Here is a 27,866-nt window from a genome sequence, read left to right as displayed (position 1 = left end):
CCAAAATGGCTACAATTTTCGCAGGTATCTTACAAACCATGTACGATTGTAGTACCAGAATAATTTTGACGAGTATAATACCATCTTCATGTTGAGACTCAAAACTTTTCAAACGACCCTCGTACCTCACAATTGTCTTTATTTTTGCAATAATCTTTTATTTCATATGAAACTTATAACGAGTAACACACGATGCAGTCTTGATGCCTCATTCTTTTTTTCAAGATCTTCCGAGTAATTTCAACTTTTTTCTTTTCTCTCTCTCTCTCTCTCTCTCTCTCTCTCTCTCTCTCTCTCTCTTTCTCTTTCTCTATCTATCTCTCTGTCGCTTTCTTTTTGTCTTCGCTTTTTGCGCAGAACCTCGTTGATCTGCACCAATAATCGCAATATCCGTATACTCGATATGATGCATATTATCGTTCCGACGATCCACCTGTGGCCTATAGAAAATAGAAACTTGCTGAAAAATCGAGTAAATGCAAATCGTGTACAAACATATTAATATCTAAAATAATTCAAATAGATCATCAGTAATGATGACATTAATACTTTCACACAAGAGATGTATTTATAGCATATTTCATCGATCTTTTGTAAGCTATTGTTACAGAAAAACCAATAGACCTTCGCGAGATATTAATTCAGACATTTTAGAATTTTTATTCCCAGGATCGCAAAATTGATAAAATATCAAATCATTTACTATTTAATGATACATATTCATATACTTACAAAAAGTTTTGATACGAAAGAAAAGAGGCTGCTGCAGCAAATTAGATGGTAAAATATGGCATAGTATTTTTAATTGACTGCTGCAACCAATTAAAAATGCTATTCAACCAATTTTTTCTTTTAATGTACCATTAATGTGTATTTGCACCAAAAAAATTTAATGTGTATTTACACACAAAAATTTTTTAATTTCCACAAATTAAATTTAAAAGATAAAATGAATATTGTTTAAACAAACGTTTATACAACGCTGATAGATATTTGTTTGAATATCGATATTAAATATTGATGTGAATACTATTGCTAATCGTTCGTGTCTGGTTTTTCATGAACTCACTCACGGCAGCCGGTGGTATCTACAGCGTATGCACCACTTTCGAACTTTTGACCTGAAAACGAAGAGTACGGTCGCATGGGAAGCACGTAGCCGTAAGTTAGCACGAGGTCTGTGGAAGAGAGACGCCACTGAATCTCGTTCAAAGTTCAGAGGTACTCACACGACCCCCAGGGCAAAGGTACCATGCAAGTGAAGTATCTATATGCACCTGAAATTCAACGGTATCACCATCGAGTTCTTCATTGTCAAATGCTTTACTGTGAAGTAACGTTTAAATTTATGATAATAATATATATATTACTTATATTATTTATTTCAAATTGAACAAACACTTAAAAAGTTAAGGAGCTTAAGGATTATATGTGATTGTTAAACTAGCATTGATCAGATAATAATTATGTCATATTAAATGGACAAATAAATATCATGTAAAATAATGATAAAATGATAAAATGATAAAATAATTATAAATATTTTCTAATTATTATATATTTTTACATGCTATGTTAATATTTTCGTCGATTCGTTCGTATTTTCCCGGGAAAAATGTTATATATATAAAATTATAAATGTTATTAATGTTATATATATAATGTTATATATAACATTTTTATAATTATTATATATATGTAATTATATATATATATGTAATATATATATATAATATAATTGTATATAATTTTATGTATAATTATATATAATTACGTATAAATTATATATATAAACCATTTTTTCTCCAGGTTGTTACCTTATATAATAGCTTATGAATCATACATCTTTTGATATTAAATTGTTTCTGCGTGATGTTAAAAAAGATAATATATATTTGTCATTTCTGCAAGAAAAGATCAAGAATATCTTGATTGTTCGGCGATTGTTCGCCAAGTTATGTCGACTTGATACAATGTTCGCAGATTTTATGATTATTGATCGGCATTACAAATCAATAATTACAAAATAATCATTTAATTTATTTTACCTCCAAACATAAATAATTTAGAACAAAAGAAGTGAGACACGATTTTAAATTTAAAGCATTTCTGTTCCAAATCACAGAAATTGTTCGTTCTTGTTAAAGTACACAATTAATATACATCACGTCGCGCAGCATTAGGTAATTTTCTACATCGGCTGTGATAGAACAACTTGCTTTTTGATTAACCATGGTCATTGATATGCACCTGAGAGCGTTAAGAACCTTCGCCAATACAAGAGAACAAGACAATGGCTTGCGACCCTGTTTCGTGACGTGCGAACGAAAATGCGCATCACGTGTGCTCGGACGTGGTCTGTGGCTACTAGCACGTTTGAAGGATCAACGATTCGAATCAATGATCTGTAGGTATCAACAGAATTATGAAGAGAAAAATAAATAGATGAAAGAACGCTGATGCTTTCATTAATATTTAAAACGATAAATGATCAAGATAATATGTAAAATAGCTTCATAATTACGCTTAGAGAAAAAAACATATTAGTGATGGCAACCACAAAGATAACAACTATGTTTTATATGTAGAATTAATGTTAATTAATACTTAGCTAAATAAACTGTTTTATAATTATTGTAATTATGAAATAATTTATTAAATGATGAGTAAATTGGGCAATTAGGAATCAGTGACTAAAATTATTATAGTCCAATAATATATTTCAGCAAATCAATAATATACGTTTCGGCTAAATTCAAGCCTTCCTCAGCGAATACATTTTCACGAGTTGTATTTCATGATTAATGTGTGTGTGTGTGTGTGTGGATCCGTTGGCTAATCTCCCATACATTTTCCCATGGCCAGTTGGATGTTCTCAAGAAATTAAGAATATAATATTAGTTTGAACATAATATTAGTTGTAATATGTTAAATAATGAAAAACGGAAAATAAATTGATGTGAAGAATTACCTCAGAAATCAACGTATGTAGATACAACAAATAATCCATGTGTAATTAGCATTTAAACGTGTATATAATATAAAAATTGGAGTGTGTTATAACACGTCGATAAAATAAAATTAGAAAACGAACAACGATGTTGATAGTTGCGAGTCTCACAGTGAAATGAAATAATTTATTCCCCTATATATACATTAAGATGTTCTTTCTCAATTATATACTTACATTAATTCTACATATAAAACTTATATAGTTCTCATTTTTATCATTGTCACTACTATGTTTTTCTCTGAGTGATATCACAAACACTAGAAAAGCAGAAATCTAATTCTGAGATGAATATATGCTCACTGTGTCATACATATACACGTTTCATCTTCTAAATAATCTAAATATATTATATCATTAGGTGCGATTCACTTTATGCTGCAAATACTTTGAAATATTTTTTGATTGGTCAATTCATTAAGATTCTTTCTTCTGATTTGTCAACAAAACATTTGCGGTGTTAAATGAATCGCACTGATTGTTACAATATTTACCAAGCATTTTCGTAAAGATCTGAAAACATGACGATAAACTAGTCATGTTTGAAACCGTGCAGAAATTCTTCTTGAAATTTGGAGTTACGTGATCATACTTTACGTAAGAAACGTCCAGAACATCTCGCCATTCTGCAGCATTCTGCTCTCAAAGACGATGGTAGCAAAGACTAGATAGCAAAGAGAGAAGTACGGCCTTTTAGGGCAGTTAAGTGCACCATGCTTCAACTCGTATTTCGTTCTCGCTTCTTGATCTGTACCTCGCCTCAGATCAGATCGAATCAACCATTCTCTGCCCTGCCTCTCGCACGACGCGAGATAAACGCGCTTATGTGGACGATCTTGCGATCCCGATCCTTCTTAGAACGTGGCAAGGGAACTGCACCACGAGTTTTTAGCGCAATGCGTGAAAACGGAAAACGTTCCTTTTCTTTTTACTTGTGAGGACAGTTTATTGCGAACAGTAGCAACGCTAACCAAGCTAAGTTAGCTGCAACAATGTTGTATTCGTAAAGCGTGATTATACCTAAGTATTTGAAATCAAAAAGTACGCTTGATGGGAAAAATATTGAATGAAGTAAAGAACGGAAAAGAATGAAGAGGAAAGTAAAATGTAAAAAAGATGAAATAACTATGATGATGAGAAGAGTGAGAAGTGGAACACAATTCACTCGAAATTATCCGAGTCCGAGAGACCAACGATCAAAAATCACCAACTAACGTTAACATGATGGTTACCTGGTGTTCGATAAATTTGATAATTGCTCTAATTTTCGGAAAGTTAAAATTGATAGCGAAAAGTAACATTAATTCGCGAGAAAAGTGGAATTTCTGACCAACATAGAATCTTCGACGGATAATTTACGATAATTTACGTTGAATGGTTATCGAGAAATTGAAGTGCGACTGTATGTAGACCAACGTAAGCTTCAAAGCTGAAACGCGATGCAATGCGTTAGAGGAAGCAAGTTTTTCCTCTGGAATGTAGGACGCAAGCTCAGTGAGATTCATGAAGGATCATAAGGTAACAGGATCCTTCCTTCCGTCGTATCTCTGACGTGCACTCACGTGATCTAACATCACACGTTCGTGAAGGCACGCCGTCGTGTGACGAAGAACTCTCCGGAACGGGGACGGGGCTGCGATTGATCGATTTTGAAGGGATCCGAAGAATGCCGACGAAACGACAGTGGCGTCGATGGCAGTGGCGTAGTTTTCGGTCGAATATGTCGAAGCTCGCAAAAGATGCGGAGCAATGTCGTTGCCCTCTTCTCCTCGTCTCCTCGGTCTGCTCGGTCTGTCCGGCTCCACCACTGCCATCGCCACCGTTGTCCAGTTTCTTCCTCTTTCTCTATCTTCGCTCGTCGCTTTTTCACTCTCTCATGATATGCTGCCACCGACCAGGCGGCCACCACCGCCACTACCACCACCGTCGTTGCCGCCGCCGTCGCCGGTCGCGTCGCTGCTTCTGCCGTCGCTTCCTCCGCTACGGGTACGTACTATCCCTGTCCCCTCCGCGAGACTATCCTCTTATTCCCACTCCTTCTCTGGAGCACCTGTCGTACCAGGGAGTTCAGCGCGTTAGGGGCGCTCGATGGAGGTAAGTAGATGGTGGGTTATATCAGTCGGCGGAATATCTTCGTCACGAGCGGGAACGCGAGCTCGCCGGTGTGGTAATCAAGTGTGGAAATATTAATATTTATTTTATGCCAGCGTTATTACCATCGCCGCAAATCACTTCCGTTTGATCGCGTAAAGTAGGTTAATTTAAAAAAAAAAAAAAAAGAAAGAAAGAAAGAAGAGAAAAAAGATCGCTAGTGCCTCTTACATATAGCTATTTAAAGAAATTAAACGTATTCCGTTATTATACGGCACGGAATTACGCCATTCGGCTATTTTTCCGGTCGAGATATCCGTGTTATTTCCGCGATAAGACACAGACACGTTCCGGTAAGTTGCAGTCGCACGATGACCGCGACCACGACCGCGCCAAGGTAAATGCCAGCAAGGAGGTCACGGCGCCGGTGAATTGTGTTAAGTGCCACCAAGCGACTTATCCGAGTCTACGAGAAATTTCACCATTAGTAGTGCACACGGCGGTAAACGACGTACGCCCGATCATATTCACCATCCGAACGGTCAACGTAGCGAGAGAAAAAGTACTAAAAAAATACTACGTCTGTAACGTAGTGACGAGTTTTCCGGAACAAGACGAAAGCGAAATAATAAGATAATACGAAGACTGCCGGGATGCTGCACGAGGAGCTATTGAGCTCCAGCTAACACGTGGCGATTACGCGCACACTCCGCAGTTGCACGGTGAGTCTTACTATTGCGAACTGTTACTACTGTTTCACCGAATCGGAATTGTCTTGTAGAATTTTCTGCAAAATGTTCGATATCAAATTGTTTTTACGTAAAATTACACGATTCTCTATCTTCGATATCTTCTCTAAAATTAAAAATGTAAAGTAGACAAATATATATATATATATATTAATGAAACGAGACAATGATAATTAATCTTCGAAATCGATTTATAACACAATTATATCATTATTATAACTATTAAGTACAACATGAATCATTGAATGACGCACAATAAGTGTTTCTCATGTTGCTCGTGCTACATAAAATATAAAAGCAGCGTTTTAATGGTGATATTTAATGGTAATCCTGATTAGTGTTGCAAAATATCATAATATGTCTATCAGCTATCTAATCGAGATCAACGCTAATTTGTATCGAAATCAATTAACTGGAGTATAATATTTCAAAGTATATTCCATACGATATAAAAGGACCAAGCAGGAATAAATTACTTGCGATCCGCACTCGCATGATCTGCTTACCGATGTAAACGCGTGCGAATAGAATGACCGCATCGAAACAATCGGGTGAATAAGGTTCTTGTACGAGGAAATTGGGAGGGGAGAGAATGTGGTCGGTCGACAGGCAAGGAGGCCTCACTAAATTTTCGTACCGCTGGTCCGGACGCAATGTGCCTGAGATCCCCACGTGCTTTTAAACCACCTCTCTCTATCTCTCCGTCTGCCTCTCTGTCTCTCGTCTTTCTCTCTCTTTTACTTCATCTCCTTATATTCGTTCATCTTTACCTCACTCTTTCGTTGACCGCTTTCCTCCTCATCGCTTCTTTCTCTTGCACAGATAAAGACTTCGTTCCATCGGATCATCGGCTTCACTCTCCTCTCTACGCTCCTTTCTTTTTCCCTTTCTTTACCCCTCTCTCTCTCTCTCTCTTTCTCCCTCCCTCCCTCTCCCTCTCCCCTCCCCCTCCTCTCTCTCTCTCTTTCTCTCTTTTTCTCTCTTCCTCCCTGTCTCTACTCTCATCGGTCTTTATTCCTCTCCTGTCTCTTCGGAGTCGAACTGATCAGCCAACCGCTCTTTACAAAGCCTCGAGACGGCAAGGAGTTAGCGCGCGCATTCCGGTTAGCGGTCCACCGAACGCATCGCCGTTACTGCTTCTTCAGCTACTGCCGTTGTTGCCCTCATGTCTGTCGCCGTCGTCTCGCCATGAATGTCGGTCAACCCTTACTTTCTCAATATAGAAGAGAATAGACCTAGCTGGTTGTATACATAGTTCCATGCAACCGATGCCGAAGAATCGATAATTGGATTAAAACTTTTTAGGGGTGAATCGACTCTCTTGAACTTGCGAGAAAAATAGATCTTGATTTTTTACAGATACAGGCGAGACAGCGCATAATTACGTAGCATAATACGTAGCGTTAACTCGATCATTTTTTTTTTCTCTACGTAATACATTTAAATCATTACTTTCATTATGAACAAAATCACCTCCTATTGCGGAATTAATGGATACAATATGATTTATTTCGCAATGCTTTTTGCAAACGCGTCTAATATGTTACTAGGTGAATTTGCACTACGAACACTGCCGAGATACAAAATATACGCGAGTATATGCGAACCGGATCCGAATGAGCTCGCATGTATACGTATGTATTGCGGATGCGAATTTATATGTATGTACGTATGTACAACGAGCAAGACAGAACTTCCGTGAATCACTGATTGCGCTGTATACGGCGCCATTCGAAATTGTGTCAGATGTTTTTCCACGCTATTTGCTATTCGCATTTAGGAAAGAAAATAATGTCTCTCTAAAAACAAATTAATAGCGGATCGTGTGCGTAGGTTGTTTTATCATTTCGAGAGATCTACATTATAATATATTTTCATTTTATTTTTCACGCGACACGTAACTTAACTTTTATTACATGCCTGCATATTGTAAATCAGATGAAAGATACTACCACCGAGGATACGAGAGATAGAAGAATTAAGTAATTAATAATCTTTTGAAACGACAGTTGGCGTTAATGGTATATAGGCCAGGCTTTTCATTTCTGGGATGGACTGCACTTACGTGCATACCAGCCTCGCGAACCAAATTCACGGTTCGAACGGCAGGCATTCTTTTCGAAATTTGCATCGAAATAAGTCGCCGAACGTCCGTTTGCCCTCTCCGCCCATCGTTGGCGAGCAAAAGGAGTACGCTAACGGTTTTCGAACAGGTGTCATCTCTTTTTTCCGCGCTTCATGAAATATTCACCAGGCATACGATTACGTTAGTACGGACCGCACTAATCCATCCGTCGACGACGTCGGAGTATTCAACTTCGCCGCATACGTCTTGAAATCGCGCCCGACATAACTTTGCATTCGTTTGCCAATGTAATTTCTTAGCGAATTAACATTACCGCGTCGTAACTTCGCCTATTTGTACGGTAAGATACCGGTATGTGCCGTGGGAATAACGATCGTTTATATTTCCCCGACAATATAGGAGCTATCAATCATTTAAAATGTTTTAAATGAATGCTTAATCCAAGGAGACTCTCCTCGTAAGAATTGTGATTCTCTTGAATTATATATATAAAATCTCAATAAAATCTTCTATAAGGGTAACACATAAGTATGGTATTTGAAATTATTAATATATATTTTACTGATTAAAAATAAATATTCGTTAAACATAATATAATATGTACTTTAATGCAAACAAAGGTATTGTTTTTGTTTCTATTTGTTTTTCATTTTTTTTAAATGCTAGTTATATTTTATTAAAAGAATGTGTGATATTAAACATTGGACTCTTCTTTTGTTTTTATTTTTTTAAATCTTTTAGCTTCATAATTAAGATATTATTATAACTTAAGCCAGCTTTATATATATATATGTATACTAACATGTACTAGCATTATAATAACAATATTTTAATAACATTCTAAATGAAACTGTTAAAAAAACCAATGTATATGAAAATAAAATTCAATCTTTCCTATCGACTTTGTCAATATTCACATCCGTATGGTTGTAAAATATCGCAGTCATCTGTTTATAGCGCATATTCTATTGTTTCGCATCCGAATGTTTACATCGACAAGGGCGACTACTATTTTACGGCATATATCGATCACGGATTCCTGGTTCGTATCATAGTTCCTGAAACACATATCCACAGCGTTATTGCATTTCAAGATATAGAGCGTGATTTTTGATACTTTGTACATTGAATCACAACACTACATCCGCGAAATAACAACAAACTTTAATCACGAATGAATCGTTTTGTTCATATGCTAAACATTATCTTTATACTTATTAATTACCTGGATTCAATCTGTCTCTGCCTGTACCAGTGATAAAAAATATCGAAAAGATTGCCATCGATGCACACAATACTTATAATTTTATATATAATAAATACTTGCGAGATCAAAATAACAAGAATTTCAAGAATAATTTTGATTAATAAATCAAACACTCAGCATGATGTTTAAGGTAGATATATCAGATGTGTCGAATGCGACGCAAATAATTATAAATTCCTAATCTCGTGCAAATTACAATTTTAATTAATATCCTGTTGACATAAAGGCATAACTATTTAATTCTGATACATCGCAACCGTGATACATCGTGTTTCAACAAATATAATATCGATAAAAATCATTCATCAGCAACACGCCGGAGGGAAGAAAAGAAAAAAAATGTATCCAAAAGTGATTATCGATGAAACAATATTAACGACGTTGAATAGGAACTTTATAACGGGTGTCGATACCTAAATTACTATTCTGCGAAACGTGACTCATTAAGAAACATCTACGATGCTCGTACAGATGTTTCAATACACATAAAAAATTTGAGTTATACATAGTTAGACTAATACTTTAACATTTAACCGAACGTTCTCACATATATACGAGTTTCCGGCTCAACATCCATTATTATTCGCACGCGTGCGTTACTTAATAAATGCGAAAGCACTAGGATTGCGCCGAAAATAACTGTTACCCTATTTCGCCTGATTTTCATTTATAACAAATGTAAGAATGCTTGACAACGTCATTGAAAGAAATAAATATCGCGTATTAAATTCCCTCTCCTCTCATATTTACAGTAGAACACGCTGGTGGAAGCGGTGCGTTTATCGGCGAGGTGTCGATAACTATACAGCTGCCAGCAACCACAGTTCTTACCCTGCATTTATCCATAATCGCATCGCGTGTGCACACGCGTGACGTGCCGTGCACGCGTGTACACGTTCTCTACACGCGCTATTTCTCATCGAGCGGACATTCCGCACGCGATAATTGTCCCCGGTCGTTTTCCGTCGCAACGACGATCCCGATTGGGTCGCATTAACCGTTAATGTTAACATAACCGATCTCGATCGCGGTGAATGGATCGTAAAGTCAATTACGCGCGCGGTTACGATCGAATCCCAGCCGCCACCGTCACCGCCACCGCCACCGCCGTCGCCACATCGGTAAGCTCATTTCGCTCCAGCATCCTTTTCGATTTGCCGAGCAATAAATTCCCGAGCACACGCAATGCGCAACGCACACGGCAGCGAGGAAGAAAGGGCTGCGATCGAATGGAACAATCCAAAGGTTATACCGCGCTTCGAGCGAAACGATAAATTTCAACGTGTCTAGTGTCATTGGCCGATCAATGCATGGTTAATTATCGCATTTATATTTCATAATAACCATAATTGTGCGCGCGAGCTCAATATACAATCGAAGAAGATTTCTATATTGTATCGTGTATAATTTTATGTGGAGGAACTGTGGATGGAGTATAACGGTACGGTATCATAATCGAATCATACAAGAAATGAATTAATGATCCAATCTACTCTTTCATCAAATCGATACCGTGATACTTTCCTTTCTATTCTGTTTTAACGATATATATATATATATACGATGTATTAATATACGTAGGATATATTATCTACGAGATTAACGAACTTATAAGATTGTTGCAACATCAGCGTGATGACATGCGCTTATTACTATTCTTATAATGTAGTTTATCCAGAGATGAACTGTACCTCCATTCTCCATTGTGTTCTGCAATACAATCAGACATGAAAAAGGAAAGTGATGATTTCATGCAGGAGAATTAATACTTTAGAATATATATGATAGTATAAACAAAGATGAATTTAAATCGTTAATTGCACAATTCTTAAAAGCGCAAGGTATAAATTATATTGCACTATATAAATATTTAATATTAAATCTATTCTTTTGAATATTCTGTAAGTTTCTGATAAGTTTCTAAATGTCGTCATATAAATAATCGGAATAGGAGTGCAGAATTCTTTTTAATAATATTGTGTCAATATATATTCGTATTATATATTCGTTTATAATTAACATAACTGGTTTTTCTAGAAGTAAATGAATGAACGAGTGATGGATAGAGTAGAAAATATCTACGTATAGAAAAGTATTAAAAGAGAATCTATGTGCTATTTGAGAGATAGAAAAAGTTTTGTTAAAAATAGTAATTGTAAAAAAAATTTGTTATAATTACTTCCGCGATAATGCCTTGCAGGAGTATTATTATAGTATATAAATGGTATATTAGGTCGAAAATTTGGCAGTCACATTTACCGTATATTAATACTGGTCATTACCTCCGGCACTAAGCGGTACGTTTGTCGGTACGCAATGGACGATCGTGTTCCGGAGAATTTATAAAGCTTATCGCTATACGGCTGTCGAGTATTAAACGGCCAGAAGAAGAGGAGCCGAACCTGGTAACGCTATCTTGACCCGGTTCGCAGCGATGAATGTTTCACCAAGTTCTTTTCGAACATGAATCTGCAATTAACACACACTCTTACATATTTCGTTTCGATCATCATTCTATATCACGTTTAACAAATACGAAGATCGCAATCGATCCAAAATTATAATCTTATAAGAGTACTCGATTTATCGCATTAAGTTTTTAATATCGCGTATTAAAGAGTGAGTAGTTTCGTGCGAATTGTTCATAATGACAATCTTTTCCGTTTACAATAAGAACAACAGTAAAATATCTCTTTACAATTATATACAATGTCAAAATTTGCTCGTTCATTTTATCGTTGAATTTAATCGTTGAATTATGACGCTACATTTCCAACGCACAAAGATAATACAGAGCTCACGCAATGACGCAATTTTCACAAGGGATGCCTTCGTGTTCGCGCGGATTGAGTATAATTCTAAATTGCAGATGTCGTTCGTCCACAGCAGAAATCACAACCGTCACTCTAAAGGGATCGACTGGAATTCTAAAACGGTCGACGTGAGACAGAGTCCTGTCGTCGCTCGAATACCATAAACGACGCGACAGTCGATTTGATATTGCATTGCACGTACGCACAAAGACAAATCGTCGTATGCGCGTTCGCGCCAAGAAAGAAGAAGATTTCTGTTGATGATGCTGAAAAGAGAAAAGTGGCCTGGTTGATGCACCTGAGAACGATACCGTGAGAAATTGGTGCAGCAGAAATAATAACAATGCGTTCTGCAAAGAGAAATTTCAAATTCATTTCATGCGCATTAATAAATGGATAATATACTTAATGTAGAAACATCTCTAACATAAATTTTGTTTTCTTACACCACCTCATAATAAGTGAAAATACTCGTTGGCTTTTATTCGCTTGAAAAATTAGAATAAGCACCTAATATTAGGTGTACAAATAAGTTTCCACCGTTTGACAAAAGACGGCGCCACTAGCAAGCTATGGTTAAAATTGTCTGATGTAAAACATTATAAGTTGGACATCTGTCAACAATATAATCTTGAAATACTAGCGATTTTGTATCAGCATCATATATTTTTTTTTATGCGAAAATGCCGAGTTTTCAGCCGAATAAGCGTCATTTGCGGGAACTTTTGATTTACTTCTTTAATTTGAAGAAATCTGCAGCTGAGGCTCATCGATTGCTTGTAGGAGCATATGGTGAGGCTGCCTTAAGTGAGAGAAGTTGTCATGAATGGTTTCAAAAATTTAAGAACGGTGAATTTGACGTCGAAGATAAAGAACGTAGCGGAAGGCCGAAAGTGTACGAAGACGCGGAAGTGGAAGCATTATTGAATGAAGATTCGTGCCAAACGCAAAAAGTAGTGGCTAGCGATGGACAATACTTTCAATAAAACATTATATATCATTCTTTCACAATAAATGCTTAATTTTTGATTAAAAACAACGGAAACTTATTTGTACACCTAATATTTAGCTGTGACACGATAGCAGAGCGCGCAATCGTGAATATAATTTACCGTATTGATTGATGCACATTCTTACGCGTGTATAACCGTGACAGTGGTTGACGTTGAGGTCGACGTTGAAAGAAAGACGGCGAGACAACGTTGTCACATTAAAGCGTTCTGAAACGGTGCCGGGAAGGAATTATTAGCGTGGGATCTATCGCACACCGGCCCGAGCGAGGAAGCACCGTTACGAAGACGCGTGTAATCCAGCCGGCCCGGTCGAAACATTCCAAGAATGTATTGTATGAACCTACCTCGAGCCATCCATTTTCTGCTGCGGACAAATCGACAGGTGCTCATAACTTAATGCTTTATCTTAACGTGGATTCGCCTTTGGAAATTTTGGAAAAGCTGAAAAATTCCAAACGTTCCTGCTGTGTACTTCTTCACGCAACTTTCCTTTTTGCACAAATATTTTCACAGACTTGTTGAAATTTTATAAATAATTACAATTAGTCTATCTATCACTTATACTTACTACTTTTGCTTAATTAAGCGAGCGTATACGTAAACATCGGGATTGAATGCAAGAAAATGATGCTGAGGCGATGAAATCCGTGTACTTGTGCGTCATGCGCGCTTGTACGAGTCGGTTATGCACAGCTAATTAATGCTTTCCGCCGACATGCTCGAGGCAGGCAAATCAAAAACAAGTATTCATGGTACTCGTGTATCACGAAACAACTCCTTGCTCCGATTAACCCTTCCATCATCGAGACCACCCGTTTTGGTCTGCTCTTCCTATTAACGTGTCGACCGCGTAACTTTTCGTGAAACATCGCGAGCGCTTATTCTTTTTACAATCGTTAATGGTAAAGAGGGCATATCCAATATAACTGTAAAATGAAAGTATTATTAAATAAAAATTGTAACGCAAATCGCAGTAGTTGACATATATGACAACCCAATTGGAAATCATTACAGCCAATATAATAACGGACATGTAAGTGCTGTTATTAATAAAATCATACAAGTCTTAAAAGCCTGCAAAATTATAATTATCGCTTTAGTACACGCAATGTCACAAAAACTTTCATTCAATACTCTAGTTCCAGTGAGAGTGTAGAATATCAAAGTATTGCCCGAGAAATTAGAATTGTTCACCGATAAATTGTTCTAATAAAATGGAAATAGTAAAATTTGAAGCATTTTATATATATATATATATATATATATATATATATATATATACAAATGATAAAATCCAACGTTGTTAAAGTGTTTGCCTTTCAATATACATAAATTGATGTATGTATAAATAATTATATGTATAGTTAATCCCAAAACAGAAAAAAAGCATTTTTCAAAGCATAATGTGTATCATCATCTAATCATAGGTTTTGATTGGCATCGCACGTAACAAGCATGTAACTACCGACAACTCTCATGTGTTCGAATACAGTCTTCAATTTCTTCTAAATCAATTTTAAAATCAAATATTAAAAATTTTCTAGTTTTCATATATTTTTAATATCTATTAATTCAATTTTTCAATGTTATATTTTTTTATTTCTATTATTAAAACATTCGCAACGTTCTGTTATTATAGTAGTAGTTATTTTAGTTTTTATAAATATTTTAACAAATATATTCTTTCTTTTAATATTAATGTGTAAGGGAATATTCCTCGTATCCATTTGGTTTTATGATGCATGGCATCAAATGACCCTATCGAGGATCGTTCCGGTACAACAATCGCGAAACTATAGTTCTTCGTCGGGGGCTACGAGTCATTAAACAGTTGGCGCTAATTGTTTGATATTTGCTAGAACATAAATCAAAATTGGAATGTGTAGGCGTTAATCTATATGGACGTTGGTCAACCGCAGTAATTACATATTCGCAGCAATTGCAATAATCTGAGCATCACAAACGGCGAATATTATCGGCGCTTAAACATTGTCCATAATCCAAGTTGTACCACTTAAACGAGCAACACACTATAGTTAACCCTCAGTACACACAACTCTGGCAGTCTGCATCTACCCACATCCGGATATTTGTAACCCAGCATTTTCTTTTGCTTGTATCTCAGATTGTGGTGCATCGATTTTAACAAATTTTTTTTATTTATCTTATATTTTGAAGACTGAAAAAAAAGAATTTTTGAGTTAGAAAGTCTAAAATGTCGTAGCGCAAAAGATATTTTGCAATAAGTGAAAAGGGATCGGAAGAAAACGTGAACTATGAAAATCGGATTACGCTAATCCCATTGTGCGTACTGAGGGTTAACTCGATTTTAATTAAAATCGTAATATATGCCTTCATCGCGGATTTAACGACTGGCTGTCTTTGCTTCCTTCTTTTAACTCATCTCCCACAGCCAGTAGGATTACAATTGACACCGTGACACTGCACACTCGTTTTGAATTATGAGACTCGGTGCGAACGTCCTCTTTCAAGCTACAGTGCCAACGGGATTTCTCTTGGGATAGGTTCAGACAGAATTTTTCTTAAAAACGTTAATCTTTCTCTATGTCACATACACACAATGTCATTATTCAATTTAGAAACTGTTAATTTTTCAATTTCAGTAATTTAACTTTATTTCTCTTCAATTTTATTAAAATTTCTAAAGTAAAAGTATAGATAGACGTATACTGAATTTCACTTTACTGAGGGAAAAACAACTAGATTTCTTCCCACCGCTCCACTCTGCATAAAATTATCTCTTCTGTCTCAAACACGATGAAGTGATTATATTAAATATTTATCCATTCTAAGGAGAGCGACTAAAAAAAAAAAGGAAGAATTATAAGAGTCACTGACGATCCGCTATAATTTATTCAATCGGGACGTCTCACACTTGTCAAAAAATTGTATAATTTGTTACTTAGGTGGTCACGCACAGGTGCGAGACGTTACCTGCGAGAGCGAAGGATTCGATCGCATCTTCATATTGATCGGCACGCCGTTCATCTAATAATCAGGCAGTCTGAAACGATTGCTGTCAACATTGGAACTGGGAGCTTGGTGCAGCGATGCGTTTAATCCGGCAAAAACGATCGGCGGAGTTAACGAGCCGCGAACAGCCTTGAAATCGGTATTGGGTTTGCTCATGCTATTCATGTCTTGTCGCGATGATCATTATATATAGAGCTCACGCTTTTGCTGCAACCTTGAAATTCAGTACAAAATGATGAGATCAATCTTATTAAAACGTGATTAAAACATTCTTTATTAACGCAATGTGGTACAAAGCTTAAGTAAAAAATTGTTTAACAAATAATAATTGCGAATACAATTGCAACTACGGAGAGATATAGAATAATAGAAAAGCCACTGCTTCGCAAATTAATATTAATTGAATCCTTAACGAATTTTTTTGTTTAATAATCTAAATTACTTTTCCTTTCTTTTTCTGTCAAAAGAATAAATCGCAAATAATAAAAGAATAAATATCAGAAGAATAAATCGCAAATAATAAAAGAATAAATATCAAAAGAATAAATCGCAAATAAACATTGCATATTATTAATCAACTGATCAATAATCCTTTTCTTTATTCTGTTTTGATTGGAGGATACATGAATCGATCATCATATTATTACGAATGATAATGCTAATTAATCGCAGCTTTACCGATTAGAGTTACGAAACCGAGACAATATTTCTTTTATAGATCCATTAGTGATTTTTTTTTTGGTTAGTTACGGATACGAAACCGTAAAAACCGCGGTTATTAACAAGTAGGGTAAAACGAGGCATGAACTGCATATTTCTTTTCGTTCCGAATACAGAAAAGTAAAAAAGGTATCATATACAACAGAATTAAAATATTGGAGACCAGCTGCGAAAGACTGTAGTCTTAAAATCTTTCTCTACAATGAATTTCTACAACTAATTTCTAAAAAATTACAATTTTGACATAATTGGTTCCTGATTGTGGCAATTATAACAGCTATGTAAACACGTGAATAGCGTGTAAAGTGTAAAGCAAGGGATTGGTATGTTACTGTCAATCTGTGCGTGACGTTGTTATTTCCCATTCATAACTACGGTTATCTCTGTGTCCATTGCACTCGCGACCACGATTATACAGCTATACACAGCAATGTTCTCGATAGCGAAACGCATTCATGATTTCACGTCGCATACCGTATCTATTTTCCATGGGTCAATTACGTAGACTGCGACATGACTTTATGCTATACCGTTAGAATAACTAGGATCTCTCGATGATAGCATTATTTCAATAACCAGAAAAATCCGCTATAAACAAAATTTCCTTAAATAAACTGTCTATTTTTTCAAATGCATTAAAAGATTTCATAAATGTAACAATAAAGTTTTTATCCCTCTTTCTGTGTTGTGTCGGGACTAAAATCAAATTTTTTAGCAATCAAATTTTTAATCTCATTCAATACTTAAATTATATTTCATTTCAACAGACTCTACATTTTTTCTTGAACTTGACAGGATTCTCGCATCCGACTGATGAATTTGTTATCGGTATTTTAATAATCAACATATATTGTTCAATTTTTACTTATTTATATATTCTTTAACTTGTTAGCATTTGACATGGTCTCTTATTACAATTATTGACTTTATTGTCTCGCTCTTTTTCATTATGTAAAATTGATTTTGAAAAAGTTTTATATTATTACGCGTAAGAATCGATAAAAATAAATCAAGTAAAAGTTGAAAATGTTATTTTTTTCTATCGTAAAATAAATTTATTAATAAAAAATCTATTACATTAATTTCTAATGTTGCTCATTTTTGTCTACTTTTTTTTTAAATTTTGCTTTGCAAAAAAAACCGATATATATATATATATATATATATGTTCGGTTTCTTTGAAATATATTCGTCTTTTTCCAATTTTCTCAAAAATCTAGATATTCACAGATTATTGTAGATTGTTTTAAAAATAATTTATTATTTTTCTTTCCTGTATTTTCTAAAAGAAATCAATGAAAAACATTATTAAAATTTTTTACTTTTTTTTACAAAATGTTTAGAAGTAAAGATCGAAAAGACTTGTGTGCATTTTTAAATAATAAACGTACATTTCTGAGAAATGGCATAAATCATGTCGATGTTAACTCTTGTTAGCATAATAGCCATAATTGTTACTGTCGTGTTCAAGATTACAGTTATAAATATTAATAGACAAAAATACATTTAATACTTAGGCTTTTTACTTTACGCGATACCTTATCCGTGTCGTTAATTATTACCGTATACCGTATATATCAGCATAACTCTATATAATCCGTATATCACGCAAATGACTATACATAAATCACATTGCGCGACACAATGCTAGACATTCATTGTATTTATTATCTTTAGATTGATTATACAAGCCGTAAGTTAGAATTAAGCTATCTTATCTTTACGAATATATACCGGTATAACTATCAGTATATATATTTGTCACCATAACTTTTATGAATTATTAGTAACAGCTTTCACGCTACATTATTATATTAATCATCTCATGGGTAATCTTTAAATTGAGAGATTTACAGCGATAACAGAATATAAAAGACGCCAGTAGCAAAGCCAGTCCAAAGAAAAATACTAGTTTATTACCTACTATTTCAATTAATATCTGTTCGGCGCACGAACACATTTTCATTTACAGTCTATGAATGCTCTACGTTTTCATATAGGTACTACAAACAGGCAATATCACCATTTTATTGTTTGCTCTAATTTTTACAAGAGATTGCTATTTCGCGCCGTACCGTGTAATTTTAATTTTCACAAACGCTTACGTATTTGAAACTTCATAATCATGATTTCTCCTAGCTAGCAAATCAATTTTGCGCTCGAGACCTCCTTGGGATTCGAAGCGCAACCTGGCAGACGGTGCCCAGATAATTTGCTCGCTAGACCATGGTAGTCGGATAAATTAAAATAGATCCGGTTTCACACAAGTGTAGAATCGCGCGCCGACGTAACGACTCGCGCACAACGAAATTAATGCGGACTAATACGAGGCAGGACGTTTGTCTTTGTAGGGCAGGACGGTGTTTCATCGTGAGAGGCTGGGACCTCCAGGATGCCAGGGGTGTGGAAGTTGCTACGTACGCTGATCTACATGGTAAGTGTACACGGTTGATTTGCAATTGGACGAACGCCAACGGCTAACAATCGCATATATTTCCGATTGATACAGTAGCTTTCGACTTTTTAATTTTGAATTAGTTCCAAACTAACGTCCTACATATTTACCGAACCAAGTAGGTATTCTATATTACTTAATTTATTTATTCCAATGTTCAAGCGACATGTCAGAGATTAATGTGACGCGCTTAGATTAGAAATATGTGTCTGCAATGTTAATTCGATAAAATTCCCATTGATCAGATAGAAACGCAGACAATACAAAGTCCAAAATTGAGTCCGTCTTTAAAGCCTCTCGTCTTATGTTCCGACATGTTTTTTAGACACTCCGTGTTGTCTAGGAAGATACTAAATAATTATATCAAAATGACGTTTCCGAAGTATCGATTTATTCGTCCTCAATCGGGAAGATTCATTAGCGCGGAGTTATTGATGTCGATGGATGAAATATCAGATTCGCTGTCTTAATAACGCGCAACGAGCAGCGCTAAGAGGGACAGGAGCACAAACAGCGGTGTATCGACTAGCGGAGCATGACGTTACATAGGCACGAGATACGAGACTCACGCGAGACTCGTGACTTGCGTTTTGTCCCGCGCATCTTCTAGCGGTTTTCTTTTGTCGGTCAATTAAGCCCTAGAGCCGTACGCCCTGTCAATCGGTCGACCACCGTGAGCCGCGCCGATTCCGATAATGGGCTATAATTTTCAAGTGTGTTCGGCCAATGACGCGACGCCGCCGTAGATCCTATAATTAATGAATAACGGTCTCACATGACTCACGTCACGTGCGGGCCAAGCCCGGAGTCTTTCGTAACAGACACTCGATCACCTAATAACCGGGATATATGGATGGTTTCAGCAAGAATCAAAGACCGTGCAATATCGAGCAGGAAACAACTTGATGTAAAGAAGCCCATCATTTCCACAGTGGCGGCAGTCTTACCGCCATTGGGAATTCGCGTTTCCATTTCGCGTTTCCATTTAAATGACAATGCGATGACGCGGCAGGAGTCGTCGCGACAGCTTGCAAGCGGATATTCATGCCTACTCTAGGTACCGTTACCGCCTTTACCGTCTTGAAGCTCCCTCTCCACCCAATCCCATTCCCCTCGTTCCTTCTTACGTTATTCAGAACTCCACGTGAAATCGTATAGACTATCGTATAGACGGTACCGTGCGATGAAATCATCCATCTCCATGTGATCGTTGCAATGTTGGTCCTTGCGCGTCTCGTCCATAAACCGTCGACAAACTGTCGATAATTACATATCAGATCGCTAGAATTTCTCATGATGTAAATCGGAGCAGACGAGATTAGAAACAGGAATACTAATCTATAATTTAAGAAAGAACGGCAAAGTCGAACGATAATAATCCATGTAAGCTCGCAAAATAGAAATCGTTGTAGCCAATAGCGACGAACCATTGTATAGAACTGTACTTCATGGTTCCCGATCTTTATCGCCAAGTTATATATAAGATAAGCCGGTAGCTTAGAGTGGAGATTCTACCACTGATTACATTACCGTAATACGAATCTCCAAAGGATTGAGGAAGGTCAGTAAAATCGGCCATAAGACTCCATTCGCATCGACCCCGATCCTCCTTCGTACAATCGGTACACGCGAGCATGCGGCCACCGAGGCAGCTATTTCCGCTGTCACGAGTACAATTGACTATCCGCAGACGGGCATTAGCATTCGAACGCCACTGGTGCCGCGATGGGAAACTCACCTACCGATGTGCCTCACGTTAGAACACTCTCGGAATACCAATGCACACGAGGTCGTAACCAACAAGTCCCGAGAAGTCGTAAACCGCATCTTTTACTTCTACCCCTACGGCGGTGTAGACGGCGGTGTCCACGTGGTGCAATATATAAATATTATTTGTCATTTTTTTTCGCGTTTAGAAGAGAGACGATATACTAGCGAAGGTCTTGTACTTTTCGAACAATATTAAATTATTAACGTATCATAAATAAAGATGCCAATTCCCGTACCGTAGCAAATCATTGGAATAGTAGATAGAGAGATAGTGCTTGCGTACTCTTGCAGGGGTAGTTCTGACACGAGTCAATGATCGCGTAACGTCGCAACACGAGCGCAACGCACTCGGTAAAAAGGGTACGCGCCATGCTTACCCGTGTCCGCCAGGTGCGTAATCATTTCTAATGAAACGTTGTCATTTAACAGTGCGATTGTAAGAGCGTAGAAACGTGTTTTCACTTGCGCGAAAAACGGCGACCGTTAATGCAGCGGTAAAGACGCTTCTCCCGTTACGGCGATACCGCGCACGCTCGTTCACGTAGTGTCTAGGATTTTCTAAGACCACAGGCACCATGTGTGTAGTACCCCTTAATTTCCAGAAATGTTTAGAACAAAGATACGTCTAATGTTCCATTGGACTATCAACGGTGTCACAATTATCCGTAATATGGTGTAGTGTTAGTAGAGGTTCACGGTATTTAAGAATGAACAAATAAAAAATAAATTGTAATTGTACGTAATTAATATTGCGAAATTTTCCACTTATTCGAAATTATGAAAATAAAAAAGTTATACAAAGTATCAATGCAACCATAACACGCATGCAAGTGAGTATTAAGAAGAATCTATTAGAATCTAGATCAGGTTTAATAGACCAGACATATCGTTCTACTTGTAAAGTTTCTCAATTATAATGGCAATATTACTGAATGAATCGACAAAGTATCTATGTCACGAAAGATATGTCAGTAATTGAATTAATAGAATCAATAATAGTGTAATATTAAAATATAATAGTGTAATAAATAATAGTGTAATAATTAAATTATTACAATTCAATCTTTCCAAATCATTCACTTTATTCGGTATCACCGTGAAAACTAATCAAGCGCCACGATGAAAAAACAGCATGTTGCTAATAATTTTGCTAGTAATTTTGTTAAATATTCATACGAAAGTAAATAACATTTGCAGTTGTCTGCATTGAATACAGAAAATAATCAAAAATTCAAGAAAACTCTTTAAAAGTAGTCGTGCTTAATTTGAGGTAGACTCTTGTCGCGACGAGATAGGCTCGTGTCTTCGTGCATGATTACCTCATATACCGACATTAACGACGAAGCAAGAGGTATACGCGAGATTGTCAGTTTCGATTGAGCGTGAGAGGTATTTATGACTAAATCGTATGGATTATCTTAGGTCTAATGGACGGGCGGAGCGAAAATATACGGGTACTTAAGTTTTCATTACAATCCCATCCTCGGAAACTTCTCTAAATGCACTGCGAGTACAAAAAAGAACTTGTTGCGATTACGGCAATGAACTTGATTTATAGCCAACAATTTCCACCGTGAACGTTTAGGGACGTGAATGTTTCAATTAAACTGAACTTCTTTCTCATCTCTAGGAATTTTACGTCACGATAATATTATGTCAAGATAATCGATCTATTTATTATTGACAATTTATAAAATAGATTTTTTTTAATTACGAATACCGCAGATAGACTAGAAAAAATCAAATGTTTATCAAGCTGTAAACATTAAAAATACATTTACATCAATTCACGTAGAAACATTTTAACTCGTCTCGTCTATAACCGTCGTAACGTCTCGGTTAAATGTTTTTGCCAGCTCAAACAATCTTGGAGTACTTTTCGATTTATGACCTTCCTGTGAACTCTACCGCAGAGTAATTTTCTTGTACCGGGAGGAAAATAGGATCGGCAACCGATTCTTACCGGTTTACAACGCGTAACTTTGAAGCCGCAAGCTATACATATATGCATCGTGTATAGGTACGTGTCGGACAATAAGCAGGAAACGAAGGGATAACAGAAATAGAGAATAAGAGAGAAAAAGGCGGAGAGAAGAAAGGTCGTACAAGTTCAAAGGAAAATATTCGATGTACAATATTCTTTAAATGCGCAGATGGTTGGCTTGAAGAACGTCAGTAGCAACAGCGACATTTGGCCGTTGGAGAGGCCAGAGGGCATGCCGGCCATCCAATCTTTGGAGGTGATGTGCGGGAAAGATCATATGGACGTCCATCTCTCGTTCTCGCAACCCTTCGAAGGTATCGTCTCGTCTAAAGGTCAACATGCGGATCCACGTTGCATCTATGTTCCACCGTCCACCGGACAAACGTTCTTTTCCTTTCGGATAGCTTACGCAAGGTGAGGAGTGCATGAAATTGAAACAAAAATGTACCTATGTAAGTGCTAGTACGGATAACTATAATTAGCTATTTTATCGTCAAGAACTCTCATCTACTTTGCACTCTTGCATTTTATCCATAGTTTACGAGAGACACGACAATATTATTATATTATAACACAATTTTTAAGTAAAGTATTTGCTTTTTCCAACTTTGTTAAAATTATAATACTTATATATTTCAACAACTGTATTATATTCCTTATATTTTTTTATTATTTCAGATGCGGTACGAAACCGGACATGCACGGACAGTTTTATGAAAATACCGTGGTGGTCCAGTACGACAAAGACTTACTTGAGGTTTGGGATGAAGCTAAACGTCTGCGATGCGAATGGTTCAACGATTACGAAAAGACCGCGTCAAAACCACCGATGGTTATCGCGGATCTCGATGTGATACAGCTGGATTTTAGAGGTACGAGCATCTTACGATTACGCTCTCATCAAACGCTATTTCTTAATGGAGATAAATCATCGACATACATTCGAGCTCTCATGACGATACTATTGAAACAACCGCGTGACATCCGCGTGCACGGGAAATTCTCCTTCGATTGCCATCTGTTGCTGTAAACAATCTCTAGACAGCAGACAGAATTGTGTGCTCTCTAAAAGTTTCAAGTTTATCTGAAATATTGCAGTTAAATATCCAAGTGAATGTGCCACGTTTCTCTACGATCATTTTCTATTAAAGCAGCACATACGAATACTTGGCTTTTGAATACGCGCATTACGAGGGATAGATAGCGGTACATTTAATGCGCGCAAACATATCACGAGATACACGCTGTAACTCGTGCACCCGTTTGCGGTTGGCCACAGGTGGAAGCCGCAGTCACATCGGTTAATTTCAGTTTATGTAACATATATAAAGCGTGGCACGCGCGGAAATATTATACACGCAGGGTGCTGCACGTATGAAGAGAAGAATAATTATATAATATAACTAAATCAATTAATATGTCAAGGTAATGATACTTCTTCCCTTCCGGAATAGAAAAATTATTTTCCAAAACTTGATACGTGGCTAATTTTCTTTTCGTCGCGAGTAAGGAGTAAATCCATCACAATTCATTTACAGGCGACAACGTGGACTGCTGGATGGAAATTCAGCACGGCAAGGGTCCATGGGCGCCACCCGTGTCCGGTATCGTGCCACTCGGTTCCACTCTTACTCTGGTCGTCGCTATAAACGATTATCGAGGTAACGAGTTCTTCAGAAACACGAAACTTTCCGGGCGATCGGAGCGAGCACTAAACGTAATTTTCTGTTATTTAACCGAGCACAGGTGAGTTCGACATGCGGGTCAAGTCGTGCGTGGCTTCGGACGGCGGCGGTCACACGATACAGCTCAGCGACGAGTTCGGCTGCGTGCTAAGACCGAAGATGATCAGCCGGTTCTTGAAGGCGCGCGGCTCGGACGACCGCGCGACCGTGATCACGTATGCCTTCTTCCACGCGTTTAAATTCCCGGACGCGTTAAGCGTACATATCAAATGCAAGGTAATAATACATGGTTTTTATAGATTAAATCTAACCGATTGTCGATTAATCTCTTAATCGAGAGATTATCTTGATTGATAATCTCTGTCTGTCATTTAAAATTTGTCTTTCGAATTTCCTTTAACAAATTTGAAAATGTTTGTGTACAAAAAAAGGTGGAAATATGTCGGCACGGTTGTCTGGATCATTGTCAATTGAGCGGGTCTATAGCTCATTATATTCAAGAAAGAAAGGATCATATACGACCGCAGTACATAGAGAGTATGGCAACTTCTGTTCCCTCTAATGACAACGATAACAGTAGCTCGAACAAAGACAACGAAGACTCGGATGGCAATGTGGAGCACGGAGATGGTTCTCTGTACGATGATGTCATTCAGAACGGCGACGATATGACGTCAATCGGCGGACATTTTCTAGATGTTGAAAAGTCGATTCCAAAAGCTCAAGCACAAACGAGTAATCGGTTACCATCGACTGTGACTGAAACGCAGCACGACAGCGAGCCGGATAATGTCGATTTATCGAAACCATTTATGGTAAACGTAAAAACAATATATCTGTCTCAATCGATCAACATACATTATAAATCACGTCGCTTGCTTGATTTTTAGGAGCCATCGCGAGTGAATAAATATGAGAGCGAACAGGATCAATTTCCGCATGGACCACGGAATCTGGAGGAGGACAACGGCGCGGTGCCGGTGACGCCGCTCTCCGCCAGTGTCACCCGTCGAAAACGCTCGGTGACGGTGACGGATAGGAAAGCGCGTAGCGCTGACGTTGGTGTCAGCGGCATTTACGAGGTCATCTCCGAGGCGGATCTAGCCTTTAGTCCGGACACGCACGCCGAGGCGGTGACTGTTTTTCAGGGCAGGATACGCGAAGAGGTCGTTTACGGGATCTGTCTGCCAATGCCAGGTTTTAGCGCGCTTTTCATCGTCGTCGCGCTCTCGGCAGTCGTTTCCGCCCTCGTTGCAGGCGCGATGCTGCATCGGCTGCAGACGCAGCGGGATGTCACAGCCGGCAGCAGAGAGAACGACCAAACTGGAGTACACGCCAATAACAACGGCTGGTTGCCTTACGGTTTGCTCCGTGTACGCTGCACGACGCGACCCGCTCATCATCCCAATGAGCTACAACAAAAACAGCCAAACATAGCTTCGCAGGTTGCTGCGGATTCATCGGTCGAGCGAGGCTGACGACACCTTAATCCCGGTCTTAAGACGCGTAGGTCAGGTGCGTCTAAGGAGAGACAATGTGCAATAATACGCTGTACAAAGTATCGTAAGTACATCGCTGAGCTACGTGCGATTATAAACAGGTATTCATTGAGAGAGATACGCAGAGATGAGCTAGAGGAAACAGAACACCATTATATTGTATTTGGTACTATTGTTCGAGTATCCTCCTGCGAATCGCGCGACAGCACCAAATTCTCGCGAATCGCAGTCGTACGAGGACTCTATCTCTGGTAGGTATTCACGTTACTCGGAGATTTTATCGAAGTTATTTTATAACTTGCGTAACGTGAATATCATCTCAATTTCGTAACGCGATGTTTTTTTCAGTCGTTATGTCGCGTGTCGTAGTTTTTCAGTAATCAATTAAACATTAATAAATAACGCATTGTTATGAATATTATGCAATGACGTATTGTATCCCTTTTTATAATTCTCTTTATTAATAAATTTATAATAGAATAATTTTTAATTAATAAATAAATTATTATAATTTTTAATAAATAAATCTTTTAAATAATTTTAAATGATTATACAGAAATTATGCGTTTCACTTATGGTTATCTTCGTATCCAAATCCATTCTTAGAATGCTAGCGTTTCGTGAACATTATAGTTCACTTCATCAGGGCGAGAAGCAGCATGATACTAGCAATAATTCCTTCAAATACAGTTTTTCTTGATATAATATCAGGCTGCTTCTCGCCCTGATGATTTGAACACGGAGATAACCTGAGAAACACATAATTTCTGTATAGGAAGTGTCCGTAGAAGCCTCAAGAGTATTATTAAATGATTATTGTTAAAAAATAACATTGAAAAATATTTTGCTTGGAAAATACAATACAGATTATAATACATATATATATTAAGAAATTACAAACAGATGTGCTGTAGGAGTACATTTATTGAAAATATCTAAAATTTAAAATAAACTCTCGATAATATGAAAAATTATTAGAATAATTTATTTGTTGATAAACAGATCGTGTTTTTATGAAAATTTTAATACTCTAATTAATAATAAAACTATATCGTGAAGAATGTAACTTAAGAAATTAATATCGGAAATGTTCATAATTATTATATTAGTAGTATATTTATTAGATTAAAATATTTTGTCGTACGAATAGTAAAAATGATACACAGCTATGATTACTTTGACGCATTGAATCACCTTTTCAAGATTTCGATGCATTCAGAATTCTATCGATAAATACACCAAGGATTACAAAGCGTCGTCTATAATCTAAATAAATTCTATTTAGATTATTAACAGGTACTGTTTATGAGTCTTAGAATATTGATTGTGAGTCGTGTTCGGTTCCACGACATTCTCGTCATGTAGAGATTGTTAATGATTTGCTCTAAGGAGGCTAAAAAACAATATTTATCTCGAATATGTATGAAATATGTTAACAATTTTTTGGGGAAGCTGACATAAAGAAAATAAATATTCAACTCACATTATACATGTTCATTTCTTCATCTTCTAAAGTTTCCACAATTTTCCTGTGGATTCGTGTGCAAGACTTTGGATTTACAATTTTTTCTTCTATATTCCATGTATAGAGATAGACTGTTGCAAATCATAGTATATTAAGTTGCTGCCACAAATAACTTTTGTTATAAAATATTGAATTTTTTATACCTGATATACGTAAGTAAACGCATTAGAAATGTCCATACCGAAATGTCTCGCAAAGATCTTTT

General features: G+C 36.9%; 2 protein-coding genes across 3 annotated transcripts; one reads left to right on the top strand and one right to left on the bottom strand.

The window, feature by feature from the left end:
• Window positions 1–263: 263 nt before the first annotated feature.
• Window positions 264–4,824, bottom strand: LOC147911113 (uncharacterized). 2 transcript variants are annotated; one of them, XR_015544756.1, is made up of 3 exons: window positions 4,573–4,824; window positions 1,070–1,277; window positions 264–440 (listed from the first exon to the last, which is right to left on the bottom strand). XR_015544756.1 is itself a non-coding variant. In XM_087405190.1 (2 exons), the coding sequence occupies exons 1-2, from the start codon at window positions 4,822–4,824 to the stop codon at window positions 1,209–1,211; spliced, it is 321 nt and encodes a 106-aa protein (XP_087261316.1). In that variant the 3' UTR covers window positions 264–1,208. The 2 variants fall into 2 exon arrangements, 1 of the variants encoding a protein (XP_087261316.1); XM_087405190.1 differs by having other exon boundaries at window positions 264–1,277.
• Window positions 4,825–5,172: 348 nt separating this feature from the next.
• m (zona pellucida domain-containing protein miniature) lies at window positions 5,173–27,619 on the top strand. Its single transcript, XM_011059793.2, has 8 exons — window positions 5,173–5,823; window positions 19,095–19,177; window positions 23,122–23,366; window positions 23,631–23,824; window positions 24,491–24,613; window positions 24,699–24,913; window positions 25,069–25,452; window positions 25,528–27,619. Exons 2-8 carry the CDS (start codon window positions 19,136–19,138, stop codon window positions 26,113–26,115), a joined length of 1,791 nt encoding a protein of 596 aa, XP_011058095.1. The 5' UTR covers window positions 5,173–5,823; window positions 19,095–19,135; the 3' UTR covers window positions 26,116–27,619.
• The last annotated feature ends 247 nt before the right edge of the window (window positions 27,620–27,866 follow it).

This window comes from Acromyrmex echinatior, chromosome 1 (assembly GCF_024713525.1).
Source record: "Acromyrmex echinatior isolate Ae372 chromosome 1, ASM2471352v2, whole genome shotgun sequence".
In the NCBI taxonomy this organism is placed as follows: Eukaryota; Metazoa; Arthropoda; class Insecta; order Hymenoptera; family Formicidae; genus Acromyrmex; species Acromyrmex echinatior.
Note: the sequence above shows the minus strand (reverse complement) of the source record. Positions and strands in the feature narration are given on the sequence as shown.

What these genes read in the sequence shown, in the direction of transcription:
- LOC147911113 (XM_087405190.1), bottom strand. Translation starts at nt 4,824, where the DNA reads ATGGCAGTGGTGGAGCCGGACAGACCGAGCAGACCGAGGAGACGAGGA. An exon ending in AACGTGTGATGTTAGATCAC is followed by an intron (nt 1,278 to 4,572) that starts GTGAGTGCACGT and finishes GTTGAATTTCAG; the next exon opens with GTGCATATAGATACTTCACT.
- m (XM_011059793.2), top strand. Translation starts at nt 19,136, where the DNA reads ATGCCAGGGGTGTGGAAGTTGCTACGTACGCTGATCTACATG. An exon ending in TTTCGGATAGCTTACGCAAG is followed by an intron (nt 23,367 to 23,630) that starts GTGAGGAGTGCA and finishes TTATTATTTCAG; the next exon opens with ATGCGGTACGAAACCGGACA. An exon ending in GATACAGCTGGATTTTAGAG is followed by an intron (nt 23,825 to 24,490) that starts GTACGAGCATCT and finishes ATTCATTTACAG; the next exon opens with GCGACAACGTGGACTGCTGG.